Source organism: Crassostrea angulata, chromosome 3 (genome assembly GCF_025612915.1).
Source record: "Crassostrea angulata isolate pt1a10 chromosome 3, ASM2561291v2, whole genome shotgun sequence".
Classification (NCBI taxonomy): Eukaryota; Metazoa; Mollusca; class Bivalvia; order Ostreida; family Ostreidae; genus Magallana; species Magallana angulata.
In genome coordinates, this window is record NC_069113.1 from 23,609,850 (window position 1) to 23,623,608 (window position 13,759).

Below are 13,759 nucleotides of genomic sequence, written 5' to 3' on the forward strand. Positions count from 1 at the left end.
TTGCTACATGTTAATGTGTAATAAATCCAAAGGTGCTCAAATAAAAGTTCACGAGACTTCACCGAGATTTGTTCAGTTCCTGTGAAATTTCGAGTGGAAATATAAGTGTTCGGATAATATTCTCAAAATACGTTAGTACTGGTCGATTTTTATATCATATCCTACTTTGAATTATGTTAAAATATCAACATCTTTTATGTATGTCTTATTTCACCACCCAGCGGTTTTTTAAATTAAACGATGACATTCAGAACAGAGTTATCGTTCGTGTTCAACCACGTGTAGAGTGGTTGATAATATAAACATTGGGTTGCTTAATAAAATCATAGCCATGTTTGATGCTTGTGGTGTGCAATACCATGTTTTTGAAAAAAATAATGGGTGTATGTTTTGCATAAAAACTTTGAATATCGAGCCATTTTCAAGGAACATTCTGCATAAAATAGTACAGTCTGTTTCACTATTGATGATGTTACTAGGTCAGGCCTCATACATACTCAGCGCATGTTTGTCTATTGTTCTCCGTTTAAAAGTAGTTGTATATTTGCATCATCAAAGTTATGTCAAAAGTAGATTAATAGACAAACATGCGCTCATGGTTTAAATGAGAAAAAAAAACTGCTTCTTCTTACTTTCGCTTTCCCCGTTGTAACCAAGGGTTGATGCATGTTAAGTATTATAATTCAACTCGTGATTTCTCATCTCAAGTAACTTTGTGATTACAAAATTCTATCACGTGACTGTAAGAAAGCATGTTATGTACTAACTTCAAATATATTCGAAAAAATGTGCAAACTTAATCGATGAAATTTTAATTTCACTCTCCTTGTGCACCCAGATTCCTGCTGAATCTACATCTTAGGGATCCACTTTCTTTTATTTCAGAATATGTTGATTTTTGCGGTCATACGATATTACAGTTTCAACGTTGTCCTAGAAATGAACCGTTAGGATTTTTATTGATAAAGCTAGCAAAAAAAAGGCCCAGGGACCTCTTTACTCACCATTAGCATTACAGTATCAAAATATCTTGACAACTAAGTACGTACAGTAGATCTTGCTCAAATACTTTTAAAAAATCTGCCGATTTTTATCCATATATTTTTTTGGTAGATATCGAGCCCCTTTTGTTGTTTACCTGTAAGAAGATTTTTCTCTATTCCTATATAACCTTCCCCTTTATGGCCCCACTTTTCTCTAGGGAATTACGGTTTGATCAAATTTTAATCTGCACAACCTGTGCTTTCACACAAGTTACTGCTTTTCGGACTTAAAAACTTTCCCAGAATATTATTAAAGATTTTCTCTATATATTCCTATATAGAAATTTATCCCCCATTGTGGCCCCGCCCTACCCCAAGGGACCATGATTTTAACAAACTTGAATCTACACTATCTAAGGATGCTTCCAATCCAATTAAGCTCTTCTTGCCGTATAGTTTTTGAGACGAATATTTTTAAAGATTTTCTCTATATGTTCCTATGTAGGAATTCATCCCCCATTGAGGCCCCGCACAACGCGGGGAACCACGATTTGAACAAATTCGAATCGACACTGTCTGAGGATGCTTCAACACAAGTTTAAGCTTTTCTGGCCTAATAGTTTTTAAGAAGAAGATTTTTATAGATTTTTTTTCTATATATTCCCATGTAAAACTTAACTCCTCCCATTATGGCCCCATCGTACCCCCGGGGACCATGATTTGAACAAACTTGAATCTACACTATCTAAGGATGCCTCAACACAAGTTTATTACGCTTTTCTGGCCGAATAGTTTTTTTAAAAGAAGATTTTTAAAGATTTTCTCTATACACTCTTATGTAAAAATCCATCCCCCCATTGTGGCCCCACCCTACCCCCTGGGGACCATGATTTGAACAAACTTGAATCAAAACTACCTGAGGATGCTTCCATGCAAGTAACAGTTTTTCTGGCCAAATAGGTTTTGAGAAGATGATTTTTGAAAAATGCCAACAAATTTTCAATACATTCATGTAATTCTAAAGAATAAAGAATTTCTTTTTAAGAAAGTGTGGCTCTTCATTTGAACAAACTTGAATATTCTTCACCCAGTTGTGCTTTGTGCCAAGTTTGGTTGAAATCTACCCAGTGGTTCTAGAGAAGAAGGTGAAAATGTGAAAAGTTTACAACAACGACAACGCCAATGACGACAGACAACGGACAATTTTGGACCAGAAAAGCTCACTTGAACTTTCAGCTACCGTCAAGACCACCACTGTGAGTATAAAGTATGTTAGTATCGCGTTTATTACTGTAACTCTGCTTTACTAATTAAGCATTAATTTAAAGAAAATCAGGAACACCTTTATAAATAGAAATGCAATACAAAAATATCGGATATGTATTATACAATTATATATTTTTCCCTTGGTGCAGGGAACAGCTCAGTATGATCTATTGCCCGAGGCCAACGGCCGAGGGCAATAGATCATACTGAGCTGTTCCCTGCACCAAGGGAAAAAAATTCTGGTCTATTGACTGTTCAAGCATTAAATAACTGTTTTATTACCTAATTCCTTTTTTAGTTTTCGGGGTTTACAATTCGCATATTGCAGATGGTTTTCGTGCCATTATGCAATATACTCAGATTTTTTTTATTTTTTCATCTTTTACATGCACAAAACCTGTTGCATGCATTACAACATCTCAATTTGATATTAGTTTACACAAAGAAGGGGGAGTCTTCAACCCATTAAATTTTAAATAGTCTTTTTCCTTATATAAAGCTTTATAACCGTTGATTATTTGATACTCCATTTTGATAACATTGAATTTGGTTTCACCAAGTACTAAAAACAGCGTCTATGTAAAGGAATAAACATTCCCTGAGAACTATCGAAAGGATGTAAAATTAACATACCCGCGTTCTGAAAAACGTTGCCGGTCCAATAAATCGCAGTCTATTGACCGGCGGTCCAATTGATCGAAGTCTATTGACCGGCGGTCTAATAGATCGGAGTCTATTGACCGGCAGTTCAAAATAGACGCAAATATTTAATTTGTAATCAAACAACAAAATCCCTTTGATTAGTAATAAAGAATAATACATAACCTTTTCCATATCACTGCCGGTATCGGCCCGAGACTCCAATAGCAGCCCGAGGACCGAATGCCCGAGGGATGATATTGGTCGAGGGCTGATGCAGGATGTAATATGAAAAAGGGGTGTCTATTATTTTATTTAATACAAACTTTGTAATAAAATTAAAAACAAAAACATCGACTTACACAACTTAATTTTAAATATTATTTGAAAGTAGTCTGTACACGTATTGTAGCTACAGAACCAGAATTTCTTCCGGCTTTAAAAGTGAACTGCTCTAAAACATTTGCTAGCTTTTTTAAGTTTTCAACTGCGCTAAAAAATTTCGACTGTAACAAATGTTTTATGTTTTAGTCTGTAAACCATGCTCAAGTGCCGAAACTGTATCAACCCCGGATTTGTGATGTCAGCTGTATTACAATGTAATAAAATCAAGTTGTTCTGACAAATTGATATGTTTTGTTTTATTATCAAGTTTGTAATGAATAAATTAATAAATACTCTTTTTTCACATCACAGCCATATGAAACTGCTAACAGGAACGACAACTCTCAGCCCCTCATTTAGTACTTTCGTTTAAAATTCTTTATAAAGAAAATCTGCCATCATGGCGACAGTCGGTGACGAAGAAAGCAGTTTGACTACCGATGAAATGTTGTGTTCTATTTGCTTAGAACAATATAAATTACCCGTAAGTTTACCGTGCTCCCACTCTTTCTGTATGACTTGTCTGTCTACACACATTATAACATCTTGTGTAAACTGTGACCCGCCCCTTGGATTTCCATGTCCTCTGTGTCGCAAATTCATTCCCGCACCTGGTAAAATTAAGGAACATTCTGTTGATCAGTGGGCAAAACTGTTTCCAGAGAACAAACTCCTTGCTTCCATTACGACTGGCACAAACTCGATTTATTGCAAATCATGCCAAGAAGATGACCAAGAATCGAAAGCAAGTAGTTGGTGCAATGATTGCTCCGAGGTACTGTGTGACGATTGTGTGAAATGTCACAAAAAAGTTCGCCTTACCCGAAATCATGTTGTAGTTGCTATTACCGAGTGCTCTGCGAGTTTCCATCAATCTTTATCTCTGGATAAATGCGAGACACATGAAGGTCGAAAACTGGAGCTAATGTGTAAAGAGCATCTCTTCCCATGTTGCTCTGCTTGTGTAACTAAAGAACATGATGGGTGTAAAACGTTTTGTCAGTTGGAGGACGTTGATGCAAATATCGTAGGGCTTCACAATGTTAAAAATCTGCAAGCTAAGGTGGAAATTATGTGTTCAAATCTTGAACAAATTATCACAGATGAAAAAAAACAATATGAACTGCCTCGATGATGCATCCGATAAATTTACCAAAGAATTGTTGGAAATAACCACATCTATCATAGCCACTATCAAAAAGCTGGAGGAAAAACACTTAGATGAAATTGCTAAATTAATCAAAGAATCTAAATCGAAACTTGAAAATTCGGTACAATCATTAGGGCAAAGACTTAACTATCTTCAGTATTGGAAAGGAAAGTTATTGAAGAATGTGTCAAACGAGACAGTTCTTAAAACAAACGAGGTCTTATCTTACCCCAAAATGAAGCATATTTACGAAAGCATGAAAAATTTGGATTATTCAAAGTTAGAAATCTCCATTCAAACTGAAATACTCGACAGCGTTCAGAAGCTAACAAGTTTGTCATGCCTTGCAAAGACGACCTCGCGTGAGCATCTTAATCAATTTGCATTTCATCTGAGAAGACTTGATTTAAAATACGCCGATATGATCAAAATTTCAGAATTTAAAATTGAAAACTGCGTTCTCTTTGATGGTGAGTTTTTAAATCATGATAAATTGTTACTGACAGACCGTAAAAATAAAAGATGCGTGCTGTGTAACACTGATGGAGTAGTTCTACAGGAAATATCTTTACCGGAGAGCCCGTGGGGAATGTGTATCCACGGGGAAAATGAAGTCCTCGTAACACTACCTGGTAGCAAGAAAATCGTAGTACTTGATGCCAAATCACTTGAAATAAAACAATCAGTGCCTATTGACTGTTGCTGCTTTGGAATATCAACGTCTGGAAACACCGCAGTGTTTGGTGCACGCAGCTCCGTCGTAATGTTTGATAACTTTCTCCATGAAAAAAATCACAAAACAATGGTAACAGAGACAGGGATTACTGATGATGTAGCTCTGGATAGAGATGGAAATGTGATTTATAGCAATTATTCTGAAAACACTGTCAAAAAACTGGACAAAAATGGAAAGATCTTATTCAAGTACAGCCATAAAGAATTAACGAAGCCATATGGATTAACAGTAGACGGACATGGAAATATATTTGTAAATGGATTTAGAAGCAATAATATCCACATTCTTTCAAATGATGGCGAAAATTTAAGAATCGTAAAAGGAGTTGAGAGTCTTCGATGTATAAAATTCTTACGTGGAACTTACCGATTTTTTGTTGGTGAAGACGGTGGTCGCGTTAAAGTTATCGAACTTCAGGAAAATTAGATATTAAAAATCGATCACTATCTATGTAATTAGAGCAACCAATCGATACAAAGCTCCGCAAATAGTACATTCAGTGACGGTGTAAAATATATGTACATACACGAACAACAGATTTTGTTTAATATCTGTTCGTATGAACGACTGGTACTAATAAGGCAACAAAATCATTAATTTAGAATATTGTGATTTCTGCTATAAAAATTAAATCGGAAAAAATCTTTTGTATAATCACTGGTCTTCTATTTGTATACATCATTCAAAAGTTAAAAGAAAATTTGTATATGTAGTTGTATTTCAATTGTATTGATGTAAAAATAAAAAAAGGTTGTTCTGGTACATATATATCAAAGTTTTCTCTTCGTTGTCAATAAAAACTTTTCCTTATATTCTCTTCGTTGTCAATAAAAACTTTTCCTTATAATCTGTACATGTATTTAATGACAAGAGGCCATAGGCCTTAACGGTCACCTGAGTAGCATATAACCCAAACGCAAACTTGTCGAGGAGTCTCATATATTCATTTAATTGGGTTTCATTCTGGAGTAGAAAAACTATTAATTTGTAATGACGACCACCTCCCTGCCTGAAATCTTTCAAAAAGAACTATGAAACCTAAAATGTTGGCAAAAACTTAAAGATCTGTCTACAAAATCATGAATTCAGTTTTCCTTTCAGGTGTGTTGGAGTAAAGAAGATAATTTTTAAACATTACATGCAATAACACCTATACACATCCATTTTGACCCTGCCCTAGAGTCAAAACCCATACTCCAGGGGACATAAAATTTAAAATTTTAGAAGAGGACTTCCTGGTAAACATAATAATGAAGTCAGTTTTTCATACAGATGTGTGAGAATAGAGAAGAAGATTTAAAGACATTATATGTATTTACATTATATTGCCATATTGCCCCCCTCCCTATGTCCTGAACCCCTGTCCCAGGGGCTATGAATTTCACAGTTTAGGTAGAGGAGTTTGTGGACATCATAACCATATGTATTCAGGTTTTTGACCACATGTTTGGGAGTAAAGAAGAAGATTCTAAGATTTAACACATTTTTACTAAATGGCCATATTGACCCCACCCTAGAGCCTGAACCCCTGATCCAAGGGTCATGAATTTCACAAGTTTGGTAGAGGGCTTCATGGACATCATAACCATGCATTTAGCTTTTAACAAATATATATGGGAGTAAAGAAGAAGATTTTCTAAGATTTCATACATTTTTACTATATAGCCATAATGACCCCATCCTAGAGCCAGAACCCCGACCCAGGGGCCATGAATTTCACAATTTTGGTAGAGGGCTTCATGTACATTATAATCATGCAACCAGTTTTTTCCTCACATGTGTGGGATAGAGAGGAATATTTTTTAAAATTTGGCTTTTTTTGGGGCATATTTGGCCCCACATGTGGTGCCCCGGGGGAGGTAGAACCACGAATTTCACAATTTAGATTTTTCTTACCATAGAGATGCCTCGCACCAAAAATGGTAACAATTATCCTTGTAGTTTTAAGAAGAAGTTAAACATTATGTAAAATTGTAAATGACGATGGCCGAAAACGGATAGCAAAAGGTCACCTGAGTTTACTTAAATTAGGGACTGTTTTTTCACCAAACTAAATAGATTTTCTTCATTGAGCGTTAAATAAACTTATTCCGACTTTCAAAAATATTTTCTAGCAAATCAAGATTATTCACATATATATTTTTAACCATTTTTTGACATTTTGTATGTAAATTTATTTAGAAAATAAAGAATGTAATTCATGACATGGGGCAATTTTGAATTGTTCACAATAGAATTTTAGAAAAAAAGACAACATTTCTTACTTTTAAAAAGTACCTGGTACATATCATAAATAATAGAAAATCAATTTAAATGCAAACGTTTTGTAATTATATTGTAATTCTAATCTATTTGTACTCTTTCGTGTATACTTTGCTAAAATATATCTCGCGAACTGCCAATTTCAAAGTAGTATTTGATAATTTTTTTGCTCTTGAATGCATATTAAATGTATCAAAAAAATAAAATAATTGTAAAGTGTTTTAAGTTAAAAATTTTCAAGGAGATTGTGACATGGTCTAGTAAATAACAACCCGAACTTTACTGCCATACCTGCTACATATACACTACAAAACTCATGTAAATAAAAACATGATTATGGATGTGAAAACATTGTTAAAAAAAGGAAGGTTATGGGCTATAGTGGCCATTAGATCGTGACACAACTCTGCAAATATCAAGATTTTTAAAAACACGATTCTGATAGTTACACATAAATTAAGAAAAATATTATTTCCTGATGATAATTGGATTGGGTTTGCGCTGATGAATTACTTACGAAAAAAGGAAAAACAGGATATCACAAAACAAGATATGAGAAGTGATAGAAAGTATACTAGGGACACTGTTGAATTAACTGACTAGAACACACAAGTTCTGATCGAAATCTTAGGAGTGCAGAAAAAAGTTAATAGATAGTAAATAATACATTTACTGTTTATTATACCCCTACTCCAGCACTAATAACTGTCATCAAAGGTACATGTATATGAATTAAGAATTTAGAGTTTGTTTTGAGACAATCATACATGTTGTTGAATTATTTTAAAAATATGCTAAAATTAGAGTACTCTCTCTCTCTCTCTCTCTCTCTCTCTCTCTCTCTCTCTCTCTCTCTCGTTATATGTAGCTAATGTAAATCGTTTTACAATTAAAATTTGTAGATTACATTATAGAATACAAATTTGAGTTTTTGTAACAACTTTACTTATTTAAATCGATTGAATTGTTTTACTTGGTTAAAACAGCAATTTATTAATAACTCAACAAATCATAAATGCTTATGAACACATGATGGATAATGATTTTTTTTTTATTAGTTCCTGTACATTTTAAACTTTAAATATACTTTTCTCCATGACAACCATATTGCACGAAAGTCAATGAGCAAGGAAAAACCTCTTCTTGCTATTTACAACTCCAAAAATCTCGGTAACTCGTCTGTTAATTTCCTATTAAGTAAAGAAGTTACGTGAAAACTGTCGGACAGATATTCGTTTCACTAAAAGGCGTAATTTTGCAACCGCCTTATGTTAAGCTAAAAATCTACAACTGGCTTAAGGTAGTAGTAACATTTGTCTTAAACATATAAAAGATTTTTGTGCTATTGTTTTGCAATATCATGAAATTTACAGGTTTGCATTATACAATGCACGTAATGATGGTTTTGTCTTTAATACTTCTTTTTATAAACTTATGCACTCTTTAGATTTAAACTTTTCATTTCGATATTGGTGTAATTTAAATACGTCGTGTTTGATAAACTAACAAAATTAACTCTCTGTCTAGCATTTTGTGAAAATTTCTGAATATGTTGATTTTCGAGGTCAAAAGATATTACACTTCCATTGTTGTTTTCGTTTTAAAATCCTAGAAATGAAACTTAAAGGTTCCATGGAAAAAAAAATTGTTCTAGCATTAAATCTTCTTGTATATGAGACAAGTCACAGTGAATTTTGAACGGAGTCAGGGTGTCAGTATTGCGTTTATTACTGTAATTTTGATTAAAAAAACATTTAAATATAATTCATTCATATAGATTCAATAGAACATTAATATGTGCTAATGTCATAAAAATAATATCGGTTATATACATACGTATTATATGCAAGTTAGAACAGGAACGATAACTCTAAGACCATTTACAAAGTACTTTCGTTTTAAATTCTTTGTTAAGGTAAAACCACCATCATGGCGACAGCTGGTGACGAAGACAGCAGTTTGACTACTGATGTAATGCTGTGTTCTATTTGTTTAGAACAATATAAACGACCCGTGAGTTTACCGTGCTCCCACTCTTTCTGTCTGACTTGTCTGTCTACACACATTATCACATCATGTGTAAACTGTGACCCGCCCCTTGGGTTTCCGTGTCCTTTGTGTCGCAAATTCATTCCTGCACCTGGTAAATTTAAGGAATATTTTGTTGACCAGTGGGCAAAACTATTTCCAGAAAATAAATTTCTTGCTTCAGTTGCGGTTTTGACAAAGCCGATTTATTGTAAACCGTGCCAAGAAGATGAAGAAGAATCGAAAGCAAGTAGTTGGTGCAGGGATTGTTCCGAGGTACTGTGTGACGATTGTGTGAAATGTCACAAGAAATTTCGACCAACTCGAAGTCATGTTGTAGTTACCTTTACCGAGTGTTCTGCTAATTTTCCCCAACCTGTTGATCTGCAAAAATGTAAGGCTCATGATGATCGAAAATTGGAGCTAATATGTAAAGAGCATATTGTCCCATGTTGCTCTGTTTGTGTTACTAAAGAACACGTCGGCTGTAAACAGTTTTGTCAGCTAAAGGATGTTGATGAAAACATCGTAGGACCTAACAATGTGAAGAACTTGCAAGCTGGGGTGGAAACGATGTGTTTAAATCTTCAAAAAATTATCACAGACGAAAAAAATAATATGAACAGCCTTGATGATGCATCGGACGCATTCGCCAAAGAACTGTCGGAAATAACCACAGCTATCATAGACAATGTTAAAATGCTGAAGGAAAAGCATTTAAATGAACTTGCAAAATTAACCAAAGAATCCAAATCTGAACTTGAGAAGTCAGTGCAGTCTACTGAGCATAGACTTCTCTATCTTCAATATTGGAGAGAACAGTTATTGACCAATATGTCAACCGAGACCAATCTTAAAACAAACGATGTCTTATCATACATCAAAATGAAGGATTTATATGAAAACATCAGAAAATTAAATTATTCAAAGTTAGAAATCTCCATTCAAACCGAAATTTTTGACAGCGTTCGAAAGCTAACAAGTTTGTCGTGTCTAGGAAAGACAACCGTTCGTGAGAATAGCAATCAGCAGGCGTTCAATCTAAGGAAAATTGACTTAAAATGCGCTGATGTAATCAACATTTCCGAATTCAAAATCAAAAATTGCGATATCACTGACGGGGTGTTTCTAAGTCTAAATAAATTGTTACTGACTGATTATAAAAATAATAGGTGCGTGCTGTGTAACACTGATGGAGTAGTTTTACAGAACATATCTTTACCGGGGAAGCCATGGGGAGTGTGTGTCCACGGAGAGAATGAAGTCCTAGTAACACTACCTGATGACAAGAAGGTCGTAGTACTTGACGCCAGTTCTCTTGAAATAAAACAATCAGTGCCAATTGATTGTCGCTGCTATGGAATATCAACGTCAGGTACCACTGCAGTGATTGGTGCACGTGACTCTATCGTAATGTTTGATAACTTTCTTGATAAAAATATTTGTACAACATTGGCAACAGAGAAGGGGTCTACTGATGATGTAGCACTGGGTAGAGATGGTAATGTTATTTTTATTGATTATTCTGAAAATATTGTCAAAAAAATAGACGCGAATGGAAAAATGTTGTTCAAGTACAGCCATGAAGAATTATCGAAGCCATATGGATTAACACTGGACGAGCATGGAAATATATTTGTAAACGGATTTGGCAGTAGTAATATTCATATAATTTCAAATGATGGCAAAATCATAAGAATCTTAACAGGATTGCAGAAAAGCCCTAATTGTATAAAATTTTTGCATGGAACTTACCGATTTTTTGTTGGTGAGGCAGGTGATCGCGTTAAAGTTTTTGAACTCTCAAATTAGCAGTTAGAGAAACAACGTCTCTCAACATATTCAAGAAAAACATTACTGAAAGAATTTCTCAACCTCCAAAATATTTTTCATTTGGTAAACGCACTATTAATTTTTTACATACCAAGTTGAGACAAAACTGTATTTTGAACTATGATCTGTATAGAAGAAACATTATTGAATCACCCAATTGTATTTGTGGTCGAAAGGAGGATGTTTATCACTTTTTCTTTGTATGCAAGATTTATGTAAATGCAAGAAGCAATCTTTTTGAATTACTTTTTATTAGGCTTGACGAAACAATTTTAATTAACTTTGCTTCTTTAGGATAGTGGCAATTTGTCTTACAATGCAAACTGCTTTATTTTTTCAGCAGTTCAAAAGTTCATTAAAGAGTGTGGAAGATTTAATTATTAAATTCCTTTTTGCTTTTGCTTTTTATACTGTATATTAACGTTATCTACTATTTATTTGCAATAACTTTGTAAAAGCATGTCTCTGAATTTCATTATTATAAAGTCAATAACTATAAGTAACATGTAATAATATTACTATGACAATTGTATATATTGTATGTATTATCATTAGGAGAGGAACTTGTAAGTTGTAAAAACTTGTTTCCAATCCTTTTGTGTAATTTACACAATAAAATAGTTTCAAATCAAAGTTTTTGAACTTCAGAGTATTTAGATACCATCAATATTATGAAATGTTATGAAACATTAACAATTTTAATAGTGTTATTATACAGTATTTCCAAAGTAAATGAATGAACAAAAATGGATCTGGTTTATATGCTAAGCATTTGTACAATTGTGATGGAGAACATTAGCTTTGCCTTTCACTGAAGTAACTGTGTACATATGTACTAAATGGATTTCAAAGAAGACAGAAAAAAGGCTATTAAATTTATACAATCGCTATGTAGCATCAAAAACAGTCGCCAAGAGGACATGATTACGCAATTTGAAGCAAGGTACCGAGGATTCAAAGGCGGATAGTTACAAAATGTAGGTCCCTTTCACTTCTTATACTTTATAACCCAACTACTTAACATTGCGTCATATTTTCCTGTTAATACCTACAAATCGGTTGTTTTCAAAAATGTAATACATGTATGACATGAACAATTTTAAAAATCAATATTTAATGTATTTAACATGTTTAAAATTCAAATTTATATAAAGTATATATAAAGTTATAAGTTCTACAATATCAATTGTTTCAATTTTTTTTACAACAAATAACAGCAAATAAATTAACAGATCATCAATGTTTATAAACGCCAAGGCTAGATAGGAGGTTTCTACATCACCGATACCAACATGTTGGAACTGTTGATGATTGCAGTGGTTGCTATTACAAATGTGTAGCCTGTAAATGAAAGAATACAATAAAGTCAATCAATATTTACTTCACATTTTTGAAAAGTTATTATTCTCAATAAAAATTTTAATACATAAAAATTAATGTAGATTTGATCTCTGTTAAAAAATAAACATACATTCAGTTTACAAATTAATGCATATGCAAGTTTAACTTTTAAAAAAAATCAATATACATGTAGTATTCTTCATGCATTTCAATCTTATCATAAATATTCAATTACCCCTGAAGAAAGTATCACGTAAATGGATCGAGTTCTTCTGATATTTGTAAAAATGATAAATCATTTTAGTAAGATTGATTCTAATATATTTTATAAAGTGTTTTCTCAAATATCTATGTTTCAAAGTTCTGACCTTTTTTTAAAACTATTAGATTTATATAAACATATGCTAGCCCATTACATATGGTAAACTCTTAATACTTTCCAAATCAACCATTGTAAGATAAAAGCATATGACTCATATTAAAACTCGATCCATTTTCAAGCATTGAATGTTTACCGATGAATAAAAAATAAAACGAATTATTACAAAATATTAAACGTGTTCTGCAATCTTTGGGATTCCCTACCTTTTAGTTTGCCCAGGAATCGTAGAGCAGTAATTTCCGAGTACGTGTATCCTCCCAGGAAATAGACGAGTACTACTTTACTGACCGGTCGGTCCTGTCTAGCCGATTTACCTGTTACAAAAAAATTTAACTTTAAAGAAAATAGTTCATAATTTAACTATCGAGAATATGTTATACTTTTCCTATCTGTCAATATGTGTATTATGATTCAAAAATCTTTTTTCTTTGATGAGATAAAAGCATGATTATGGAGACATATTTAAGGATAAGCAGTCAATACTACTGAAAATTTTTGTTTGCTGAATGCATATATTGCTTTGTGAGAATTGGATTTGGAACATGCATTAGTTGTTAATAATGGCAATACTAGTATATACATATATAGTGGTTCATGCTGAAATATCTTTGGCTCTTGGTATCAAATCATATGGAGCCCAGGAACTTAAAATTGGGTTCTTATTTGTAAAGTAGAAATGCATACTAGTAGATGTATTAAAGAAGATTGGAATATCTGATCGAAACAGTGCACAAAATTATGGACATGTTTTTACT

General features: G+C 33.2%; 1 protein-coding gene and 1 pseudogene across 1 annotated transcript; both read left to right on the forward strand.

Annotated features, from left to right (window-relative positions):
- The first annotated feature begins 3,651 nt into the window (after positions 1–3,651).
- LOC128178096 (tripartite motif-containing protein 2-like) lies at positions 3,652–5,945 on the forward strand (annotated as a pseudogene).
- Positions 5,946–9,330: 3,385 nt separating this feature from the next.
- On the forward strand, positions 9,331–11,698 carry LOC128177941 (tripartite motif-containing protein 45-like). The gene has a single exon (XM_052844874.1). The coding sequence runs from the start codon at positions 9,350–9,352 to the stop codon at positions 11,258–11,260; it is 1,911 nt and encodes a 636-aa protein (XP_052700834.1). The 5' UTR covers positions 9,331–9,349; the 3' UTR covers positions 11,261–11,698.
- The last annotated feature ends 2,061 nt before the right edge of the window (positions 11,699–13,759 follow it).